This window comes from Lates calcarifer, unplaced genomic scaffold (assembly GCF_001640805.2).
Source record: "Lates calcarifer isolate ASB-BC8 unplaced genomic scaffold, TLL_Latcal_v3 _unitig_847_quiver_1384, whole genome shotgun sequence".
Taxonomy (NCBI): domain Eukaryota; kingdom Metazoa; phylum Chordata; class Actinopteri; family Centropomidae; genus Lates; species Lates calcarifer.
Genome location: NW_026118038.1, coordinates 16,028 through 35,801, shown reverse-complemented (window position 1 = coordinate 35,801; position 19,774 = coordinate 16,028). Strand labels below are relative to the sequence as shown.

Sequence of the window (19,774 nt, the reverse complement as noted above, 5' to 3'; positions counted from 1 at the left end):
GCTTTGGTATTAGAGATTGTAAAAGACATTCCATGTGTGTCATCACTATCTGAATGCCAAAATCCAAAATAATTATAGGCTGAAACTAAATATAGTAGAAAAGCATGATGAACAGTTGTTCATCTGTCCACTATTGCTGCTAAACATAGATTTAAATGACAGTGACAACAAGTCATATCTTTGTCAGCTGGCCTCCATGACATGGCATGGGAAATGTAATCTTACAAGCCTTCTTGTCCTGATTTATCCAGATGTTTACATGTCCTCACACACTGCTGGGCTGTTTATTGCAGAAACTGTATTTTCAGTTGGTCACACTGAATACAAATGTGCATGTGTGTCTTTGCAGTACAATTTGGGACATTTTTTGGCCCAGCCTGAGTGTTGGGTGATTTTTCACAGTGCTTTGTGTTCACATTTCCTGCCTATAGGAAATGATGTCCACACACAGGAAAAATGACTAACCCTGCCCTTTGTTCCAGATTTGACCAGCGTAATCTCTCCCTCTCAAAGTCTCAGTTTCTTGCTTTGTAATTTATGTTTGAGCGATGCTGTCGGTTTCGTTTATTGCCGTTCCCCCTCCTCTTCTCCTTCTTGTGTTCCCTCATCATTTAAATCATTTCGTTCTGTCTTCTTCCAGCTGATTGACACATTTGCATCGGAGATCGGAGAGCTGAAGAAAGAGATGGTCCAAACCTCTCCAACTATGGACAAGGGAGCCAATGGAGCTTACAAGGGTAAAGCTGGTTTTTCCACACATTTCACTTAGACACAACTTTCATCAACCTGACAAAATCTTTTTTTCTTCCTAGTTAATATTTTAAAATGTCTTCTTGATGAGGCAGAACATATATTTCTATTAGCTTGGTTTTCATTGTTTTTTATTCTGTTAAAATCTGATTTTAACATCTGAGTGTAAATACTCACCACATTGGTACTCATTTTCACCAGCAGATGGCATAAAGCGTTTTAACTGTCTCTCTGTCTCTGTAATGGTGCCAGGCTTGAGAGCGAGGTGAGTGGCGTTTACCTGCAGTCCCCTCACTGTGGTGGCGTGGGGGGTGAAAGGGACTCTGGGTATGACTCTTTGCGAAGGAGGATGAGTGTGTTGGACAGGCTGAGTCAAAACCCACCCGGTATGGCTGCTGCTGGCAATCAGCGAAGAGGAGGCCAGTCACATACTGCTCAAACAACCACCAGGGGTGAGGGGTTACCACCATCTTGGGATACAAATGTTAATATATCATTCTGTAGTGTCATCTAAAAGTGGTTTATGTTTCATGACCTCTGATTCCCTCCTGGTACAGGTATTCCTGGTAAGGAAGTCAGCTGCCCTACAGAGAAAGGTTCTGTCTGTGCGTCTGAAGCAGGATCAGTCAGGAACTCCCATCAGCCACTTCCCTGTCAGAGAGAGCCAGTACAGTAAGTTGATTCAGGATACACCGTGGATTACATCTGGATGTATTGATTTAGATACTGTAACAGATTATCAATTTCGAAATATTAGAAATTGACTTTCAGAATATGTTCAAGTCTTGTCTCAAAAAATGATACCACATAATCTAGTAATCCAAGAAATTTAAAAAGGAATATATGAGAATTATTTGCAGTATCTGATTGAAATGTACCATACATGTTGCCAGACAGCTTACAATGTACAGAATATCTTAAAGGAACAGTTGTGTTAATAACTTTGCTCTTAGCAAAGGTAATTCATGTTAACTCAGATTGTGTTCTTTCTGTCTCCTTTGGTCTCCTGATTATGTCTCGTTCAGCCACAACCACCTCTGCAGTCACACTGTACTCTAGGTCAGAGAGATAAAAATGTCACTTCCTGTCCGCCTCCACATACTGTGTACAAAGATACACACATACATAAATGAGAAATGAAAGTATGACCAGAGGAACATCAGTTTGGCCCACTGTTGGTATGTGTTTGTGTGTGCGCATGCCACTGTGGGACATAAAACCATGCTGAGTCTTAAGATAAACTGCTGTTAATTTGTGTTTTTTTTAATGCAACTGTCCCATGGTATTGTTGGTATAAAAAGATGAGTATTGACCTACATGTGATGTGGCTGCAGTAACACATCCCTGCTCTTTTAACCTTGGTTAAAGTAGGAAAGATTTGAATATTCTGATAATGCGTTAATCTTCAGCAAACGTCTAATGTAAGCTGTGACTCAGGCCACTTAGACCTGGGTCACATGTTTGTTTGCATAGCAGTAGTGAGTGACATTGAACAGGTTTGGTGACATATTTAAATGAACTGCAGAGCTGCATTAGTATAGCACTTTAATTCAAAACACTTTCTAATTTTTCCACTCATTATTAACTGTTTGTATACTGTTTGTGTATCTTAAACACTATATTGAAAGTGTGTGCTGCAGTTTGTCATGCTGTTGACATAGTGTACCATAAGAGTGCAATAAGATTGTAATGTTTAACCACTGTGATCTTATTATCATAAAACTTTGATTATAAGCAATGCTTGTAATATTGCATAGTCCTGGAACTATGGCAGTGCCAAAATGTGACAACATACCAGCTGTGGATTTTCCTTACTGAAATGACAGCCCACATGGGAGGGAGGGGAGTGCCTTTGGCCTGGTTTGGCCTTTAGATGTGGGTCAGCTGCTCTCCAGTTGGCCTCTCATACTGCACAGATTTCTGCATCAAGTCAGCCTTGTGCATGAATGGTTTGAACTTAACATTGGTTTCATAAAAAAAAAAAAAAAAAAAACATACACCAGTGCTATTTAAAATCACTTTGCTCATTAACTTGCACATTCTTTCTTGATATAAATATAAACACATAGTTAAGGAGTATAAATGCTGTCTTTGAATGTGGTTTTGTTGAAGCTAAAATCTGAAAGACAGCACTGCAAACTCGTATCAGAGAGACTAGGCACTTCAGATCTCCCAAACGTAGATGCTGAACACAGTCATAGGTTTATTCAACTACAGGTACATTAACTGAAGAGGGTCTGAAGCATGCTGCTAATGTCACTCTAAGCTAAATACATACTAACATCCCCACAGTCACCATGTTAACATGCTGATATTAAGCAGGTATACTGTTTACCATGTTCAATAATGTGTTAGCATGCTAACATTTGTTAATTAACTCTTTGTTAACTAAGCTAGGCTAACTCTTTGTTAACTAACTCTCAAATTAACTTCAGACCCTGCCCCACGGCAGTATGGTTCCATCCCCAGTAGCTGCCCCAGCCATGCCCTACAATAATTACATCATGGAAAAAATATGTTGTGAATTAAGTCCTGTATAGTGTGTATACATATCGTGTATACATGTATGCATATGTTGGTTGTTGCTATAATATCTTGCTGCTGTTTGAAGGCGTAGAAAGTTACTAAATAAAACTTAAAACAATTGTTGATTATAAACAAATATGAAATGCAGGAGATAGGTGAGAACAGACTAATCTCATTTGCAATTTCATTTGTTTGCAGCCTTTTCTCTCGAGGGATCTGGGATAAGTTTTGCAGATCTGTTTCGCCTGGTGGCTTTCTACTGTATTAGCAGGTAAATAAACACCATTTCTTTTTCTGTCTGTCCATCTATCACATCACCAGCTACTCCGTGTTTTGCCCAGTGATGAGGCATGACTTGTGCATGGAAACCCCATGGATGAAAATAATGTTTGTTGAGTAAGCAGTCAGCTCACAGCGCTCAAGGCTCTCACTTCTTGTTTTAGCTCGTGCCAGCTCGGGAGACTCAGACAGACTTAAACAACAGACACAGGAAATAGAGGGAAATTGTGCCACAAGCAATAACAGACACATTACTAGATCTGACTATAGAGATGGTCCTCAAATCAAACAGGCATCTAAAATTTAATGCCCAGAATTTTTCTCGACCACCGTGTAATGTCACATTCACAATCCCAGCAAGTATTATTGTAACTTATATATAATTTAATAATGGAAACAAAGGGTGTGTCAGCATGTTTTATTAGTGATGATTGAAAGTGTTTTCACTTCTCTGTATGCTAGTGTTTTCAGGTTTTGTTTGCCAACCAAACTTATGGCATCATCACTTTGTGTTCTTATGTGTGAACTTTGTGTTCTTATGTTTCTAATCTCTCTCTCCTCATGTTTTGTGTTCTTGTTATTTATTTATTTTTTGTATCTTAGGGATGTCCTGCCTTTCACAATCAAACTCCCAGAGGCCATTGCATCTGCCAAGACTCAGAAAGAACTGGAGGAGGTGGCTCAGCTTGGAGCAGGTGTGCTCATTTTTTATCTAACTGCTTTGAAGTTCTATATGAACGCTCACCTTGAATATCTATTCAGTTTTATTTATATAGCGCCAAATCACAACAAAAGTTATCTCAAGGCACATCTGTCAGTGATGTCAGTGATTACAATAGACGCTGAACAGGAGCGCTGGGCTGGTGGGTAAACTGTTGTTCATCAACAAACAGTTACAAACTGTCATTTTCACATTTTGTTCATACACATATTAAACAAGTGAGATGCAACTTGTCAGTTAGAAATCTTTACAGGTGCTCATAGAGGGATTTCTGTGCTTCCGCTTCTGCTTCCAATCTTTATGCTAAGCTAGGCTAATAGCCTCCTGGCTCCAGCTCCATAAAAGTTACTACAGAAAAATTAGAGTGATATTCTCATCCAACTCTGAGAAAGAAGCTGAAGAACCCTATTTGTTTAACAGTTCCTCTTCCTGGTAATGTCAAGCAGGGGGTGTTTTAGAAACTGGTTGGTACATTTGCAAAAACTAAAACTGGATAGCTGACTGTCACTCAACTCTTTTCATTAAAGGAAGAAATCATTTTCATGAGGCCCATTTTTACATATTCATCCTCTGGCTTTGATTTCTCATGCCATAGTTTTGACATATACAGAAAACATGAAAATGTATTATAGTGCTCACTCTGTTCACTGCAAGTTGGGTTTCATACTGAACTGGCATAAACTGAAAGAAATGGTCATAAATGTTTAGAATACTTGAGAAAAAGCTTAGAAGTAGTATGGCAGTACACAAGACTGGATGAGAGTATATTGATTCAGTGTAGCATGGTGCTTGTATGTGTGTGTTATAACATGCAAACAATCAGTCAGAGAGAGGGAGATCAAACAACCACTATCTGTGGCACAGGTTTTATTTATTTTTCCTCATCAAAACACACTGACCCTGTTGGGTCTGGTTTCACAGCAGATTTAGCCACTTCATCTCTGTCAAGTTATTCTAGGCTCAGCTGCTGTGAAACTGCGGTGAGTCAGCTTCCTACAGTAGGATCCTATGACATAGCTCAGTGCTCAGTGAGGGGGAGAAGGGAGTGGCGAGTGGAAAGCTACAGTAGGCTGTGTGTTATCTAAACGTGCACATACCATTATACTGCATTCAAACATGTATGAAAACACAACACTGGCGTGTGAATGCTACCGTAACATGCAGAAAACTGTGTCATAGCTACTTACAAACATGAAGTACTGTCATTGTATTTGCTTGCCTGCATTCTTGTGAATGGAAGTGGGTGTTAGTTTGCACTGCAGAGACTTGTGCATTGCTGTTTTTACATTTATGTGTGCTGGAAGAGGCAGAAAATCCTCTGAACCAGCTTCTTAACAAACTCATACATTCATTAAGGGAAACTCCCCTTCTCCACTGGAAAGCTTCTATTTAAAGACAAAAAGCAGACTGCCTTGATGTTGTGGAATCTGGGCACGCACATGTGAAACACAAACACATGTTGCAAACAGTTCATATTGAGGTATATTGGGGTGGAGGGTTCTGAGCCAATGTACTTAAAGCTTTTACCATGAATATTTTGGTCAGCCATGGATAGCTGTCATGAGGGTAGGGTTCAACTTCTTAGTCATGGCAGTGGCATGAATAGAGAATGTGGGCTGGTTTGTCAGTCCATCATTTTGGCCCAGCCTGAAATATCTTAGCCGATGGATTGTCATGAAATTTTGTGTTACCTAGATGATTAACTGTATTATAGGTACTGCATTCTTAACATTTGTTGAATACTTGGATTTATGACCAAATACATTCATAATTAATGAGACTCCCATCAGTGTCAGTCTTGTCTTTAGAGCTAAAGTTAGCGTGCTAACATGCTAAACCAAGATGACAAACATGGTAAATTCTACCAGCTAAACAGAAGTATGCTAGCATTTCCACTGTAAGCATGTTAGCATGCTAACAGTAGTATTTAGCTGCCTAAGTAGAGCCTTGTAGTGCTGCTAGTATAGTGCTGCTAGCATTAAATTCACTGAAATCACTCTGTCACATTTTGTCAATCATATCTGATTTCCCCTGTTCTATTTCCCCTATCTCTTAGTATGTCTATAAGAACCCCTCATTTTCTGATCTGCTTCCATTTAATTTGCTATTCATGCTTTTTGCTTTTATGTTAACATGTTAGTATTTTTATCAACCACAATGCTAATGCCATCATACAGTAGATGGTAGACTATGTGCTGTTTATTGATCTTGTATGTTATGTTAACTCACATTGCAAGTTTTGTGACCCTCCTCAAACTGCATTTCAGATGACACAAACAAAATCATGATTATATTATGTATAATTATTATTTCTTATTATGTATTGTTTGAAAAAATATTTTAATTTCAGCTTATATTAGAGAATCCACAGTATGTTCTTTTTCATTCAAATGTCCCAGTAAAAAATAACCATAAAGCAAAGGGAAAAACAACGTTTGAGGAATCAGCAAGAGTTATAGTCAGTTGGTATTGTATGTGTTACTCAGGGTAGTTTGAATTGTGCAGTCCTGCTCTGTAGTGTCAGGTGCTCATTGTCACATGGACCAGTAAGAATACCACAGGCAGATTTCACTCTCCAGACACCGAGGTATTATGAGACATCTGAAACTGCTCAACCAGCAGTCAGTTGAACCCTGCTAATTTATTGCCCTGGGAATGCAAGAGTTAACGTTTCCATTTTTAGCCTGCATGCCCAGTCATTACTAGACTTATACTGCAGTCACTACATATATATTTTGAAGTATGTATGAAACAAAGAGAGCATCTATCAAGAGCATCTATCTAAAACTACCCAACTAAAGGAGCTAAAGGAAAATACAGCATTACGTAGAACTATGAGAGAGGAAAACAGAGGAGGAAGAAGGAGTGGAGGAACTGGAACTGTGTGCTGTGTGGTGCACTGAGCGCCCTCCCACTCTGTGATTAGCATGGGTGACTCCCTCTGTATGTCTCTGGGTGTGTGTCGGCATCCAGTGAATCAGACCCAAGAGACACGGAGCTGAACTCACCGCACTTCTTCCACCAGCCAGACAAAAGCCACAAGCGAGTAGAGGGACAGGCAAAGAGAAAAAAACAAGGAAAATTTTGAGTAAACATCAGTAGTGTTGGTAAGAAGTAGTTGAGAATACTGTCTTTGTTCTTTTACTTCTATTCTATATCTTAAACTGATCTTTTCATTTGTAGACTACTACATTTGTAGTCCCTTCTGGGAACTTTGAATTGGTCCAGGAGAGCTATGTGCCTAGCTTAAAGTTAATGCTTGCCTCTGAGCTTTTCTGTGTCTGTGTATTACAGGCTTCTGGGACTCTGCCCTGTGCAGTCAGCGTCGCACCTCCCCCCACCCCTGTCGCCCTCTGAGCCGTACCCTCAGCCCCCAGCGAACCAACAGGAACAGGGACGTTGGAGGGTCACTGCAGAGACACACCGGTGCTAACTGCGACAGCGCACCCCCAACCCTTCGGCCCCACGCTTCTCCACCTTCCTTTCATCTGGAGGAAAGACATTCCAGTGGTCCTCTGTGCTTTGTTAACCCATTGTTTCTCCAGACCCATCACCACCACCACCACCAATGTGAGGAAGATTCGCCTTCACATGCTGTCAAGTCCGAGAATGCAGGGAAATCATCTGTGAAGCAGTTGGGCGGCAACAAAGGTAACGGGCAACACACGGACAATCTCAAACTGAACGGCAAATCGAGGCCCCCTCCCCCTCGCCCCCCTCCCCCCCGCTCAATGCAACGCCGGCGCCCTGCCCCACCTCCACCTGGACCTCCAGTAGCAACCACCAGACCCAAGAGCATGCCAGAGGCTGTCGCAGTAGCTGCCAGGCAACACCAGTCTCCCAGCAGGCGGCCGGCACCCACTCGACCACCAATGGGCACCAAGCACAGCAGCCTGTCTAAAAATGCCAGCTCACCAATTCCTGTGCCTTCAAACCCTCCACCTCCAAGGCCTAAGAAGCCTGATCTGGAAGCCCACCGATGCCACATCGCTCTGGACGATGAGACCATCGCCAAGGCCCTGTCTCGTGCCAAGCTTCCACCCTGCCAGCCACCGCCTGCTGTCCCTGCTGATGTACTACTGGAGAATAATGCTGGGAGTCCATCCAGTCCTAATGAGAGGGGACGCCAGCGGCTCAGTGACATGAGCATGTCTACTTCTTCCTCTGACTCACTGGAATATTCACAGTCTCCTGGATTCTCCCTGGGCCTGGCCCCCAGCCCGTCTCGACATCTTAACCATCAAGACCCAGTGGAGGACAGCAGCGAGGATGATGAGGATGGGGAAGAGGATGAAGAGGAGGACTACGGGGTTGGCCTGGAGACAGATCTAGAAATGCGCCTCCGTCCATCCTTTAAGGCGCGGAGGCGAAGGGTTGGTGTGAGCCTGGGTGGAGGGTCCTTCATCCTCCCCAGGGCCTTGAAGGGACGCTTCCGCAAAGTGAGCGGCATGCTGAGCTCCCTCATGACCCCAGAGAGACGAGCTGTGAAAAGGATTGCTGAGCTGTCCAGGGACAAAAGCTCCTATTTTGGCTCCTTGGTTCAAGACTACATCAGCTTTGTTCAAGAGAACCGAGGCTGTCACACATCAGGGATGGATTTTCTGCAGACTCTAAGGCAGTTTATGACACAGATGAAGGCTTACCTGCGCCAGAGCTCTGAGCTGGACCCACCTATAGAATCACTCATACCTGAGGACCAGATCGGTAAGTCGGTCATGACACCATAAAGTTAAAGACAAGTTTGCTGGTTGTACTGTGGGTTTGTGTGTCCTGACTTTGTGAAACATCTCCTCATGCATGCATGGGCACATGTTTTAGTCATATCCCATCTCTGACAGCATTCAGTTCGCTCCATGTTTTCATTCCGGCATAATATGAGAAGTAAAACCTCTTGAGTATTGCTTCAGAAAAGGATTAGAAAATGACTTCATTCATTGACGTTCTTCAGTGAGTGCCCAGGCTTGCCACTGTCTTGGGAATCAGACATACTAGTTGAAGTTTTCCATATTAGTCTGCCTCATTATAGGTGTTGAGTTACAGAAATGCCATTGTGCTGTGCCCCAGTGAGTTATTCTTGGCCTTTCTTCTTTGGCATAAGCTCATAGTGCATTTGAGACTCATTTTCAAAGGCAAAAATTTCATTTAAAGGTATTTCTTTATTGGGGCTGGGTACTGAATCTCTGTATTTTTTTGGTAATAGTCAAAATGTGAGTATCAAAAGCTGCTTGTGTTAAGACTTAGGAATTTTGTTTTCTACTTTGGATTTCCTCTTCCTTATCCTCGTAGAGTATATCAAATTTGTTGCTGTTGTCCACTGCCATCATGACCTCATGATAGTAGCAAAAATAAAGGTTTCAGACATGAGCAACACTATCAAAGTGTTGTTTCATTCCAAACAGATTATTGTGGACTAGAGTATTTGCATGAATATGTAAGTATGTCTTTGCACACATCTCACATCCCTTGTTCATTGTAAACAACAACAGCGAAGCCTTGTTCAGAGACAGAGAAGTGATCCACTTTGGTTGTGGTAGCAGACCACAGATTCGCACATGAAGCATCTCACGCTCACTAATGTTCTCTTTGGAGAGGGGAAATGTGAAGAAATGTAAAGACATTTTATACAGCAGGCAGGGAAATGAATGTGATGTTTGACAGCTCTATCCAAGCTGAAATTTTAAGCTGTGTTAGTGACACTGTAATAAGAGAAATATATATGTGTGTGTGTGTGTGAAATAGCTGAGTTGGTTTTTAGATGGTTAGAGGTGTGTATATGCAGCCCACAAAATGACAGGTATTAATTTTTCCTTGGAAAATCAAAACAAAGCTGAGAACTATGAGCAGCAGGGCAGACACTTTTATGTCTGTGCTCCTGGAGTGTTTACACAGAGATTTAGAAGAGTGTGATTACGTTATGGGTGAAAAGTCTGACATCTTGGGAAAGAAATGTTTCAGTTTACCTCTAAAGTTTGACTCTGCAGTAAAAGGGGTGTTAGAGGTCCAAACTTGTGACTATTGATAGTAAGTATAAAAGGTGGATTAGTCAACCAGTAGGTGTTTGTAAAGGGAGGGTATACGACTGTCAACGCACACTCTGACTTATGGCCTTGACTGGATAAGAACAAACAGGAGAAGGGGAAATGCTGTCATTTCTCTGAAGAATCAGCACAAATTTTGAGTTTATTTTCATTTATGTCTCTTTGAGTGTTTGTTTCAAGTTTTTATGTTGCTCTGTGTGCATACACTGTGTATCACACACGCAGTTGAAGGAAGCCTTTGAACAGGTTGTAGCCCAGATAAAGCCCAATAGCAAACATTGCTCAATATACAAAGGAAATGAGCCTTTCTGGAAGGAATCAGGAAGTCCACAGTCAGAAAATGTCTGTGTGCATGTGTGCCAACATATACGATAGTGTGACCAAAAGGGTGTCCTTAAGCGCCTCGGTAACCCTCCTTGTACACACACATGAGGATCTGATGGAAATTGTCCAGCTGTTATAAACACTTCAGGCCTTCCCTTGTTCATGAGAGTTATTTGTCTTAACAGCATGCAATAAAGGCCAAACCCTTACCTCAGGTGACCCACAGCACATCTTATACAGAGTGTGGAGGATTGTTTGGGGCAAGAATTTCTGCAGAAGAACAGAATTCCTGTATGTGCATGCACTGGTTTACACTGTTGCAAAACATGTATTTTGTTCTGTGTTGCTCATTGCATAAGCATGACAGAAACACTGCCTGGAGGCTGGGGATGCCTGTGCAGAATGAATAGTTGTATCAGTGCTGCCAGTGAACAATAAGACACAATTGTGTCAATGTGACATGCTGGACATAGTTGAGGTAGGCAGGAAATGATTTGAAGCCTATGGACGTAAGTCTGACGTACAGATGGAGCCATTGTAAGATCCAAGAGCAACGTTTTAATGCATGTCAGCTGAATGAATGGCATACTTGTGAAAGGGGTCAAGTTCCATGTTTGATCGGGTTCCAGGTTGGTTAAATACCTGGATTTGTTGAGGTCAGACTCAGGCTCAGCCACTAAGCCATGAAGAGCAACACACTGAATATTCAGGTTGTCCTTAAGCTTAAGCTCCAAATATGTAATCTATCTGGTAAAACCTGACTTTTACTTCTTGAAAGGAGGTTAGTTATTTATTGATCTTGTTCATGTTGTTGAAAGCCAGGAATTAGAAATGATTCAAATTTTAGAAAATGCTACAAAATACTGTTTAGGGCTACAACTAATGATTATTTTCATTATTGTTTAATCTGCTGCTTATTTCTTTGATTAAATGTTTGGTAAATGAAACAACAGAAAACAAGGTGATCATTAAATAACCTTGTTGGACCAACAGTCCAAAACCCCCATATATTCAGTTTATTATCATGAAAGCAGAAAATTCCCACATTTGACAACCTGGAACCATCAAGTGTCTGGCATTTTAGCTGAAGAATGACTGAAATAATAATTCATCAAAGTGGTTGCTGATCCGTTTTCTTTTGATTGACTAATTAACTAATCTCTAATGCTGTTTTACAACTTAAAAAATTGGCTCTTACCATATGTGTAGCATTCAAGAAAGATGGTGGTATTACTCAAGGACAGATCAGAATAAATGCACACAGAAGACTATCAGTAGCTACTACTATTGATCTTAGGCAGGAATGGTGGCTTGATATAATTTGTAGTGCAATATAAAGAGCGTCATTTACTGTATATCACTGACCAATGAGACTTTGAGATTCTGTGTGGTTAGTTTCATTTTATCGTTAATGACCACATTATGGTCTGAGTTTTGCTGTCAGCTGACTATGTATAACCTACAGTGTCATATACTGAGTAATAAAGTGTCTGGATGACCAGATGTACAGACTAGTTATGGACAGCACTGTTTCAGTTTTGTGTGATGTTTCCCGTCATTTGTCTTTCACAACACACAATGACGCACTTTCAGTTGTAAAATAATTTCTTTGCTTGAAGTCTTAATCATTTCTTTATCTACTGGTGTGACCGAATGATCAAAAATGTCTGTTTCTCTTTTTCCTGTGGCTTGTGTATGTGTGTGTTGCTGTCATCTTGTACAGACCAGGTGCTAGAGAAGGCCATGCACAAGTGTGTCCTGAAGCCTCTGAAGAGCGTGATTGAGGTGGCGTTACATGACTTCCAGGTCAGGATTTTATAATGTCACAAGGTTGTTATGTCATTTGTTAGACTGTAAATGAAAGAAAAAAAGGAAATAACATGATATTTGGCAGAAAGCAATCACCACAACAGATTTCTTTTTAGTTGTGGATGTCTATGTTCACACACATTTAATAATCAGATGGAAATATTTATGTTATCATAAACAGAAATGAGATTTTCTTTGCTAGGTAAGGATCACACATAAAATGCACTGTACATTGTGAGAGAAAATGGACTTACTTACTGACCTTGAGTTTCAAGAGTGAACAGACTCTTTGCCCCTATCCTTAATTAATTCTTAATTCTTCCTCAATTCAAATTAATACTTAGCGGACTGGCTGCTGTCTGTAGCTTCATATTAAAGGACAGATCTATGACAGTGTTATTGATCGTGACAAGTTTCATGAGAAAGTAAATAAACAAAGTAAATAAACAATTGCCTCAAGAATATCTAGAACTACTTTAACCCTGTCTGTGTTTTTTTTTTCTTTTGTAGGTGAGCAGTGGAGCTTGGCAGCAGCTGAGGGAGAACCTGGCCTTGGCAAAGACCAAGAGGCCCCAAGAGCTGGGGGTAGATGGGGCCGTGCCCCCTGACCCTGTGGCTATTGAGAAGATCCGCCACAAATTCCTGAACATGAGGAAGATGTACTCGCCTGAGAAAAAGGTGTCTCTGCTGCTGCGTGTGTGCAAACTCATCTACACCATCATGCAGGATAACTCAGGTATGGAATAGTGTTTTTACTCTGCATATAGCAGAACGCCTGAGACTACAGCTGATGTTACTATTGATACTGCAATCTACAAGTTTTTGTCAAACTCCTACTTCCGTCTTAGTTTCAGGTACTATTTACAGTAATGACCATTGCTATGTCTGTCTGACCTGCCTTTCTGCTCTCGGCCTGCTTCCTTCCAGGGAGGATGTATGGTGCCGATGACTTCCTGCCCATGCTGACTTACGTGGTTGCTCAGTGTGACATGCCTCAGCTGGACACAGAGATTCAGTACATGATGGAGCTGCTTGACCCATCTCTGCTTCAAGGAGAGGGTAGGTTCAGTTTCTTAGTAGCTGGATGTGGTTAACCCAGCTTAGCTACCAGCACTTAGCTTCCCTTTAAACTGCAAATTGTTGCTCTGTTTGTGTATGAATTAAACGCACCATGTTGGAGGGTATGTCTTTTCACTTCATGAGTTTTTCCCTAGTTATTTCCTACTGTCTTTATCCCAGGCTAGTCTAAACACATGCTAACTCCAGCTCTGTACTTAATAAACAAACATGACATTGACACTGTCACATCTCACCCTTAGAGAGACAGTGAATAACTGCATTTTCCAAAATGTTGAAGTACTCGATTAAAATCTCACAGTAAGGTTCAGCTAATAATAGCACACAGGGAAAACCCAGAAACTTCCATTTTACCTGTGTAACGGATGTGAAACTGAGGAGAAAAACACTTCACAACCGTAGGCGCCTGAGCTGTGAAGACATTTACCTTCATGTAAAGTTCGATAATGTTGGATATTTCCCTCATGAGGTCAGGCACATTACAGTGTGGTGTGAGGGTGACCTGAGTTCCACCCCGTTGTATAACCTGGTCAAAGGAAGGCATACCTCCAGCTGAATGGTTGGAAATGGTTCATAACATTAGAGACCAAGGGTGGGGGTCACACAATAGAAGTCTTCATCATCAGAGGATTTTTTTTTTTTCACAACAGTCACAGTCCTGTTTTCTGCATTAAAACTTTCACACAGAGGCATTATGTTTTTTGGTTGTCCATACATCCGTTCCATTCTCATGGACATCAGGAATGCCTTGAGGGGCTTTCTTCAAATTTAACACAAACGTTCACTTGGACTCAAGGATGAACTGATTAGTTGCTATTATTAAATATTTCACAGATTAGGGTTCAGGTATTAATGTCAAAGCAACAATTGATATATTTCAAACTGTAGTTCAAAGACGGCACTATACCATATACATTTTAGCAGTTTTTAAATGCGCTCACATGCCAGACAGGTTGACGCTAATAGGAAAATATTTCATTCTGGGAGGGTTTAGCCTCTGTTTTCCTCTGAACCTGTTCCAGCCCATTCAAATGAAACAGACTGGAATTTCCTACTAATGTCATTAGGGCTTTCCTTCCCATGTCCATGTTTCTCAAACTCAGTCATTGAACCTTCCTGGTAATTTCAACTCAAGTGGCATGAAAATGAGCTAGAAAATAAAATAAAATAAATGAATAGTTTTTAAAAAATTGGAAATGATCTCCCACAAGAAAAGTATTCCAGGAAAAAGACATCTGTGTTTATTTCAGCAGCATGTGATAACTGTTTAACAGTGGATACTAATGAACATCACCATGATACTGTAGTAATATTAATCATGTCTTGTTTTCAGTCTGTAGGTTGAATATCAACTCATTTAAAGGCAGTGAAATACACAGAGCAGTCTGTGCCTTACAGTAAGGGCTCAGTGAAAGTGAGACTATGCAACTATTAAAAGAAGAAATAACATTCCTCCTCGAAGAAAGGAAAGGTTTAATTCATACTGTAAAGCAACACAGTTTAACACACACACAATAGAGGTTTTGGTGCTGTAGCCCTTAAATAGTCTGGTCTGACCAGTAACTTGTAGTGGCTAATGCTAGCTAACTTTAGCTAACTTAAGATAGAAAAGAGTTTCGCTTATGCAACAATTTAGCATTTGCCATTATCTTGTGCAACTTGTGTCCTTAACCAAAATTACACAATTTTCCTTTCATTTTCTTCAAACTGCCTGAAAACTAACACAAAACGAGTGTAAAACATCTGAACAACACACCATGGAATTTTTGCAAGATGTGATACCTATGGTTACTATATGAGGAAATAGTTAAATATTTTGATCTATTGGACTAAATAATTGCACTCTTCTCATTACGTCTTCATCAGACCTCAAATAAGGTTATATCTGTGCAAAATGAAGCATTTCTTCTTCCAAGCTTTAAACTTGTATCAACTGCTATGTTTTGAGCACAAAAAGTCCATAACATAACACTGGCATACAAGCACCTGCTGAAGTTGATATAGAAAATGAATGAATATAAAAAAAAATAATAGCAAACTAATGTAAACATGGATTAGAGCAGCTTTAAGTGAACCCTTAAGTCCCTTTGGAATTGTATTTATACGTTTGTTTTAAAATATGGTCAGATTCATCAATCATTGTATTGTCCTTGTCCATACTGAATTCATTATTCAAACATTCACAGTGTAGGTTGGAAAAAGTATGTGAACCCCTTGGATAATGACATCAACAAAAGCTATTTAGCCTCAGCAGTCAGCAAATCTGGAATCTTATCAATAAAGCAAGTTAAAAGGTGTGGTTTAGATCTACTATTACTTATTTAACAAAACTAACATTTTGAATTTACTATTTACAAGAACCATGCCTTGAAAAAAGTGATCTCAGAAGACTTACAGTCAAGAGCTGTTGATTTGCATATAGCTGGAAAACTTTACAAAGAAGAGTTTAGATATTCATCAGCTCATGGTTAGACAAGCTGTTTATAAATGGATTTAGCACTGTGGCCACTCTCTCTAGAAGTGGCCACCCAGCTAAGATGATGCAGTGGTTAAGCACAGTGAGAGGGGCATCATGACTTGGGGCTGGTTTGCTGCCTCTAGGCCTGAACAGCTTGCCATCATGGCAGGGAAAATGAATTCCCAAGTTTATCACGATATCTTACAGGATACTGTCAGCCAGTCATGACCAGAAATGTGTTCTGTGAGGTCATTGTGTCACTGTGACACAATGTATATATATATATATATATATATATATATATATATAAAGACTCTATGCAGCGTCAGCTGGTTTCATTTCTAGATAATGATGTGTTTCACTGTCCAGTTTCTTTTTCTCCATTCATCTTCAAACGTTCAAACTTCTTTGTCTCCTTTCTATTCCAGGAGGGTACTACCTGACCAGCGCCTACGGGGCCATGTCCCTCATCAAGAACTTCCAGGAGGAGCAAGCAGCCCGGGTACTGAGCTCTGAAACCAGGAACACTCTACACCAGTGGCACCGCAGACGCACCGCACAGCGTTCGGTGCCATCTGTGGACGACTTTCAGGTATCAAACCTGACCTGAGCCCAACTTGATCATCCAGGCAGTGAGTCTAAGTTGTACCAATTCAAAATAAATCCAACTCTCGTGCAGCATTGGGAAGTTGCATGAAAGATGCCAGTGAATAGGAATATATATATATATACAGTTTTCCACTAACATCATGGCATGTAAATCTTTTTCAGTGGTTTGTATTTTTGGGTACAAAGCACCCTCTAGTGGAACATTAAACAACTGCATGTGATTTCTTTCTACAGCTATATGGTAATAGCATGTGTTTTTCTGTCTGCCTGCTCGACTCACCAGCAACGCTTCCTTCATTGCGGAGATTTCTGTCCGTTCTGCCAAATTTTAACACAGGACTTTTTGTTTCTCTCTGTAGAACTATCTCCGTGTAGCCCTGCAGGAAGTGGATACAGGCTGCACGGCCAAAACCCTGGTCGTCCACCCTTACACCACCACAGAAGAGGTCTGCTCACTCTGCGCTTACAAATTTAAGATCCCCGACCCTGAAAACTATGCACTGTTTCTGGTCACTGAGGACACCAGCCAGCAGCTGGCCCCAGACACACACCCTCAGCGAATCAAAGCTGAGCTCCACAGCAGGCCTCGCACACAGATCTTCCACTTTGTCTATAGGAAGGTGCCTAACCTTAACCTCTGTATCCCTGCCATCATGCAAAATGGAAACTGCCTTCAAGTTGAATAGTGGAGGAGAATGTAACAGCTTGCTGCACTTGATCATAAACTATAGCAGTTGGTGTTCTTGTGGTGCTTGTAGATGTTTGTTTTTTGATAGATTTGAGGATGTCTGAAACAGAAACCAAGCTGTATATATATTGATGCAGATGTTAAATATGACAGTTTTGACCATTTTTGAATGATGAGGGGATTTGTCTTTTATGAGAAACAACTAAGTGATAGAATGGACTCTGGAAAGTGCTTGTAGTTTAACTCTTACACCTCAGAAATGTGGCTCAGATATGGGTCAAAAAGGCAAAATTATGGTAAGACTCATTCAGCTTAAGTTTATGTCAACTTATCAACAATTCAACCACTAGTCTATTTGGCCTGTATCTGATTTGGTTAGAGTACATGCTAAGCGGAAAGTGTTGGATTGTGTATTGAGACTGATTTGCAGGATTTTTAGTATGTGAAATGTTATATGGAGATGAAAGTTCTTCAGATTGTTGGGCATGTATATCCTCAAAGCTGAGTACAGTAAAATATTGCATTTTTTTTAAAAAACTAACTTCTGCCTTAACTGCTGTTATCCTGGGTGCCTTCAAAAGGAACATACTGTATGCTACTGAGAGCTTTCAGCTGTCATCCAGTGACTAGTCAGCTTGCATAAAAATGACCTAGATTAAAACGTCATGCTAAAACATTAATTTAAAAAGTAAAATGAATTGTTCTGATTTTTTTTTCTCTTATGTTTTTTTTTTTGCAATTGCTGGTCAATTGTAGCCTGTTATTTCATGTAGAAATATTTTTATATTCTTTCTCATCACTAAAGTGACAAATATTTGTATTCTGGTTTAATATTTCTGTACTGGACTCATTACTGGACTTGGTTTTATGCCAGTTATTTCTCAAAAGTCAATTTATGAACAACACTGTTTCTACTGTTTGTTATGAAAATAGCTCCATGCTGACTGTGGAAAAATATAAAATTCTCTCCAAACAAAGTGACTTGCTGACTCTAACATAATGTTATTTTTCAGGAAGTGTCAGTTCTTGGGCATAATATGTTGATGTTATTGTGGCACAATACCTGAAAAAAACCATTCATAAAATGCACCATTGGTAAATATACAACACAAATTGATTTTCAAAAATATATATGAAATTATTTTTACTACAGAGTTTTAAACTGGTGACGCTGAAGAGTTGGAACAAAATGCATTGTTGTTTAACAGTAACATGTTTGATTTGCCTTTATCTGCATCAGGAATTATCACAACCCTGACTTTGTGCCTTTGATCACAGCAAAGTCACATATTCACAATGAGGTATGACGTACACCTTATTGCGTTATGGGTTCGTATCAACTGAATAGCTTCCTGGAATTGTTAGGGAGTTATTAAGTATCAAACTTGCCTTTCTGTTGTGATAAGCAGTTATGTATTTAATGGCACTGTAGCCACTTACTCTAACATGTAACACACCCATGTCATTGAGCTGTAATCTCAAGCCATCCACTCCAATTTGAGACAACAGTTCACTATAACGCCTGCCTCTTGACTCTTTCTCTGACACATGACACATCATGGCAGTCCCAAAATAAAGTATTCCCATTACAACTTCTTATTCAAGGTATGCAAATTATAAACTGAATCTTTAAATATGACTTAGATTTACTCAATACAAAGTTGTTAAAAAAAAGTTTTAAAAAAGAAAAGTAAAATTGACATTATTAATGCTATATAAATGTTACAGCCCTCCTTCAGACACAAAATCACACTAATACAGAATAAACATTTATCTACAGATATAAACAACAACATAATACAGTTAAAATAGCACAATTCATATAATGTTTTCTGAGGTTATAGGCAGATTTTGTAGTATTTTTGGTTTTGTGACTGAGGTCTGGAGTTAAGGAATGCTTTGTTGACACATTTATGTAGTGGAAGTCAGCGCTGTCAGTCTGATAAATGCATCTTATTATATGTTGCAACCCTCATGCACCACATCTGTATACATCACCAGGGCAGGAGCACAAATGGTGTGTTTTTACCTGCAGAAAGGTAAAGGTGATGACCTTGTTGGGAGGAAATTCATCTGAACATCAATATAATGGTAAAGCTATTGCACTATACTGTGATGAGCAGGGTTTACTGTAGTTCTCTCAGTAAGGTCTCTGTAGTGGCAGACAAATGGCAGCCAAATCTGGCCTTCCACAAAAACATTTGGCTCCCTGATATATGGATTTCATGCTTCTCATATAAACATCACTTTCCACTGCACATCAATGTTGGCCACACAAAATATTTCAGTATTTTAAAATATTTTTTAAATACTTTTGAACTCAAACAAAACTGAAGTTATTGTACTTGGTCCCAAACACCTCAGAAATCCATTTTCTAATGATGTAGTGACATTAGATGGCATTGCCCTGGCCTCCAGCTCCACTGTAAAGAACCTGGGAGTTATCTTTGATCAGGATATGTCCTTTAACTCACAGATAAAACAAAGTTCTAGGA

At 40.1% G+C, this 19,774-nt stretch overlaps 1 protein-coding gene across 1 annotated transcript; it reads left to right on the top strand.

Annotated features, from left to right (window-relative positions):
• Nucleotides 1-640: 640 nt before the first annotated feature.
• On the top strand, nucleotides 641-18,260 carry LOC108880126 (ras and Rab interactor 2-like; the record flags this gene model as incomplete). Its single annotated transcript, XM_051069362.1, is given in 12 exon segments — nucleotides 641-737; nucleotides 987-1,120; nucleotides 1,122-1,202; nucleotides 1,308-1,422; nucleotides 3,475-3,547; nucleotides 4,159-4,250; nucleotides 7,571-8,980; nucleotides 12,362-12,444; nucleotides 12,958-13,183; nucleotides 13,375-13,506; nucleotides 16,411-16,574; nucleotides 16,951-18,260. Coding segments are annotated over 12 exon segments (2,934 nt in total), but the record flags the coding sequence as incomplete, so codon positions are not given.
• Nucleotides 18,261-19,774: the final 1,514 nt, after the last annotated feature.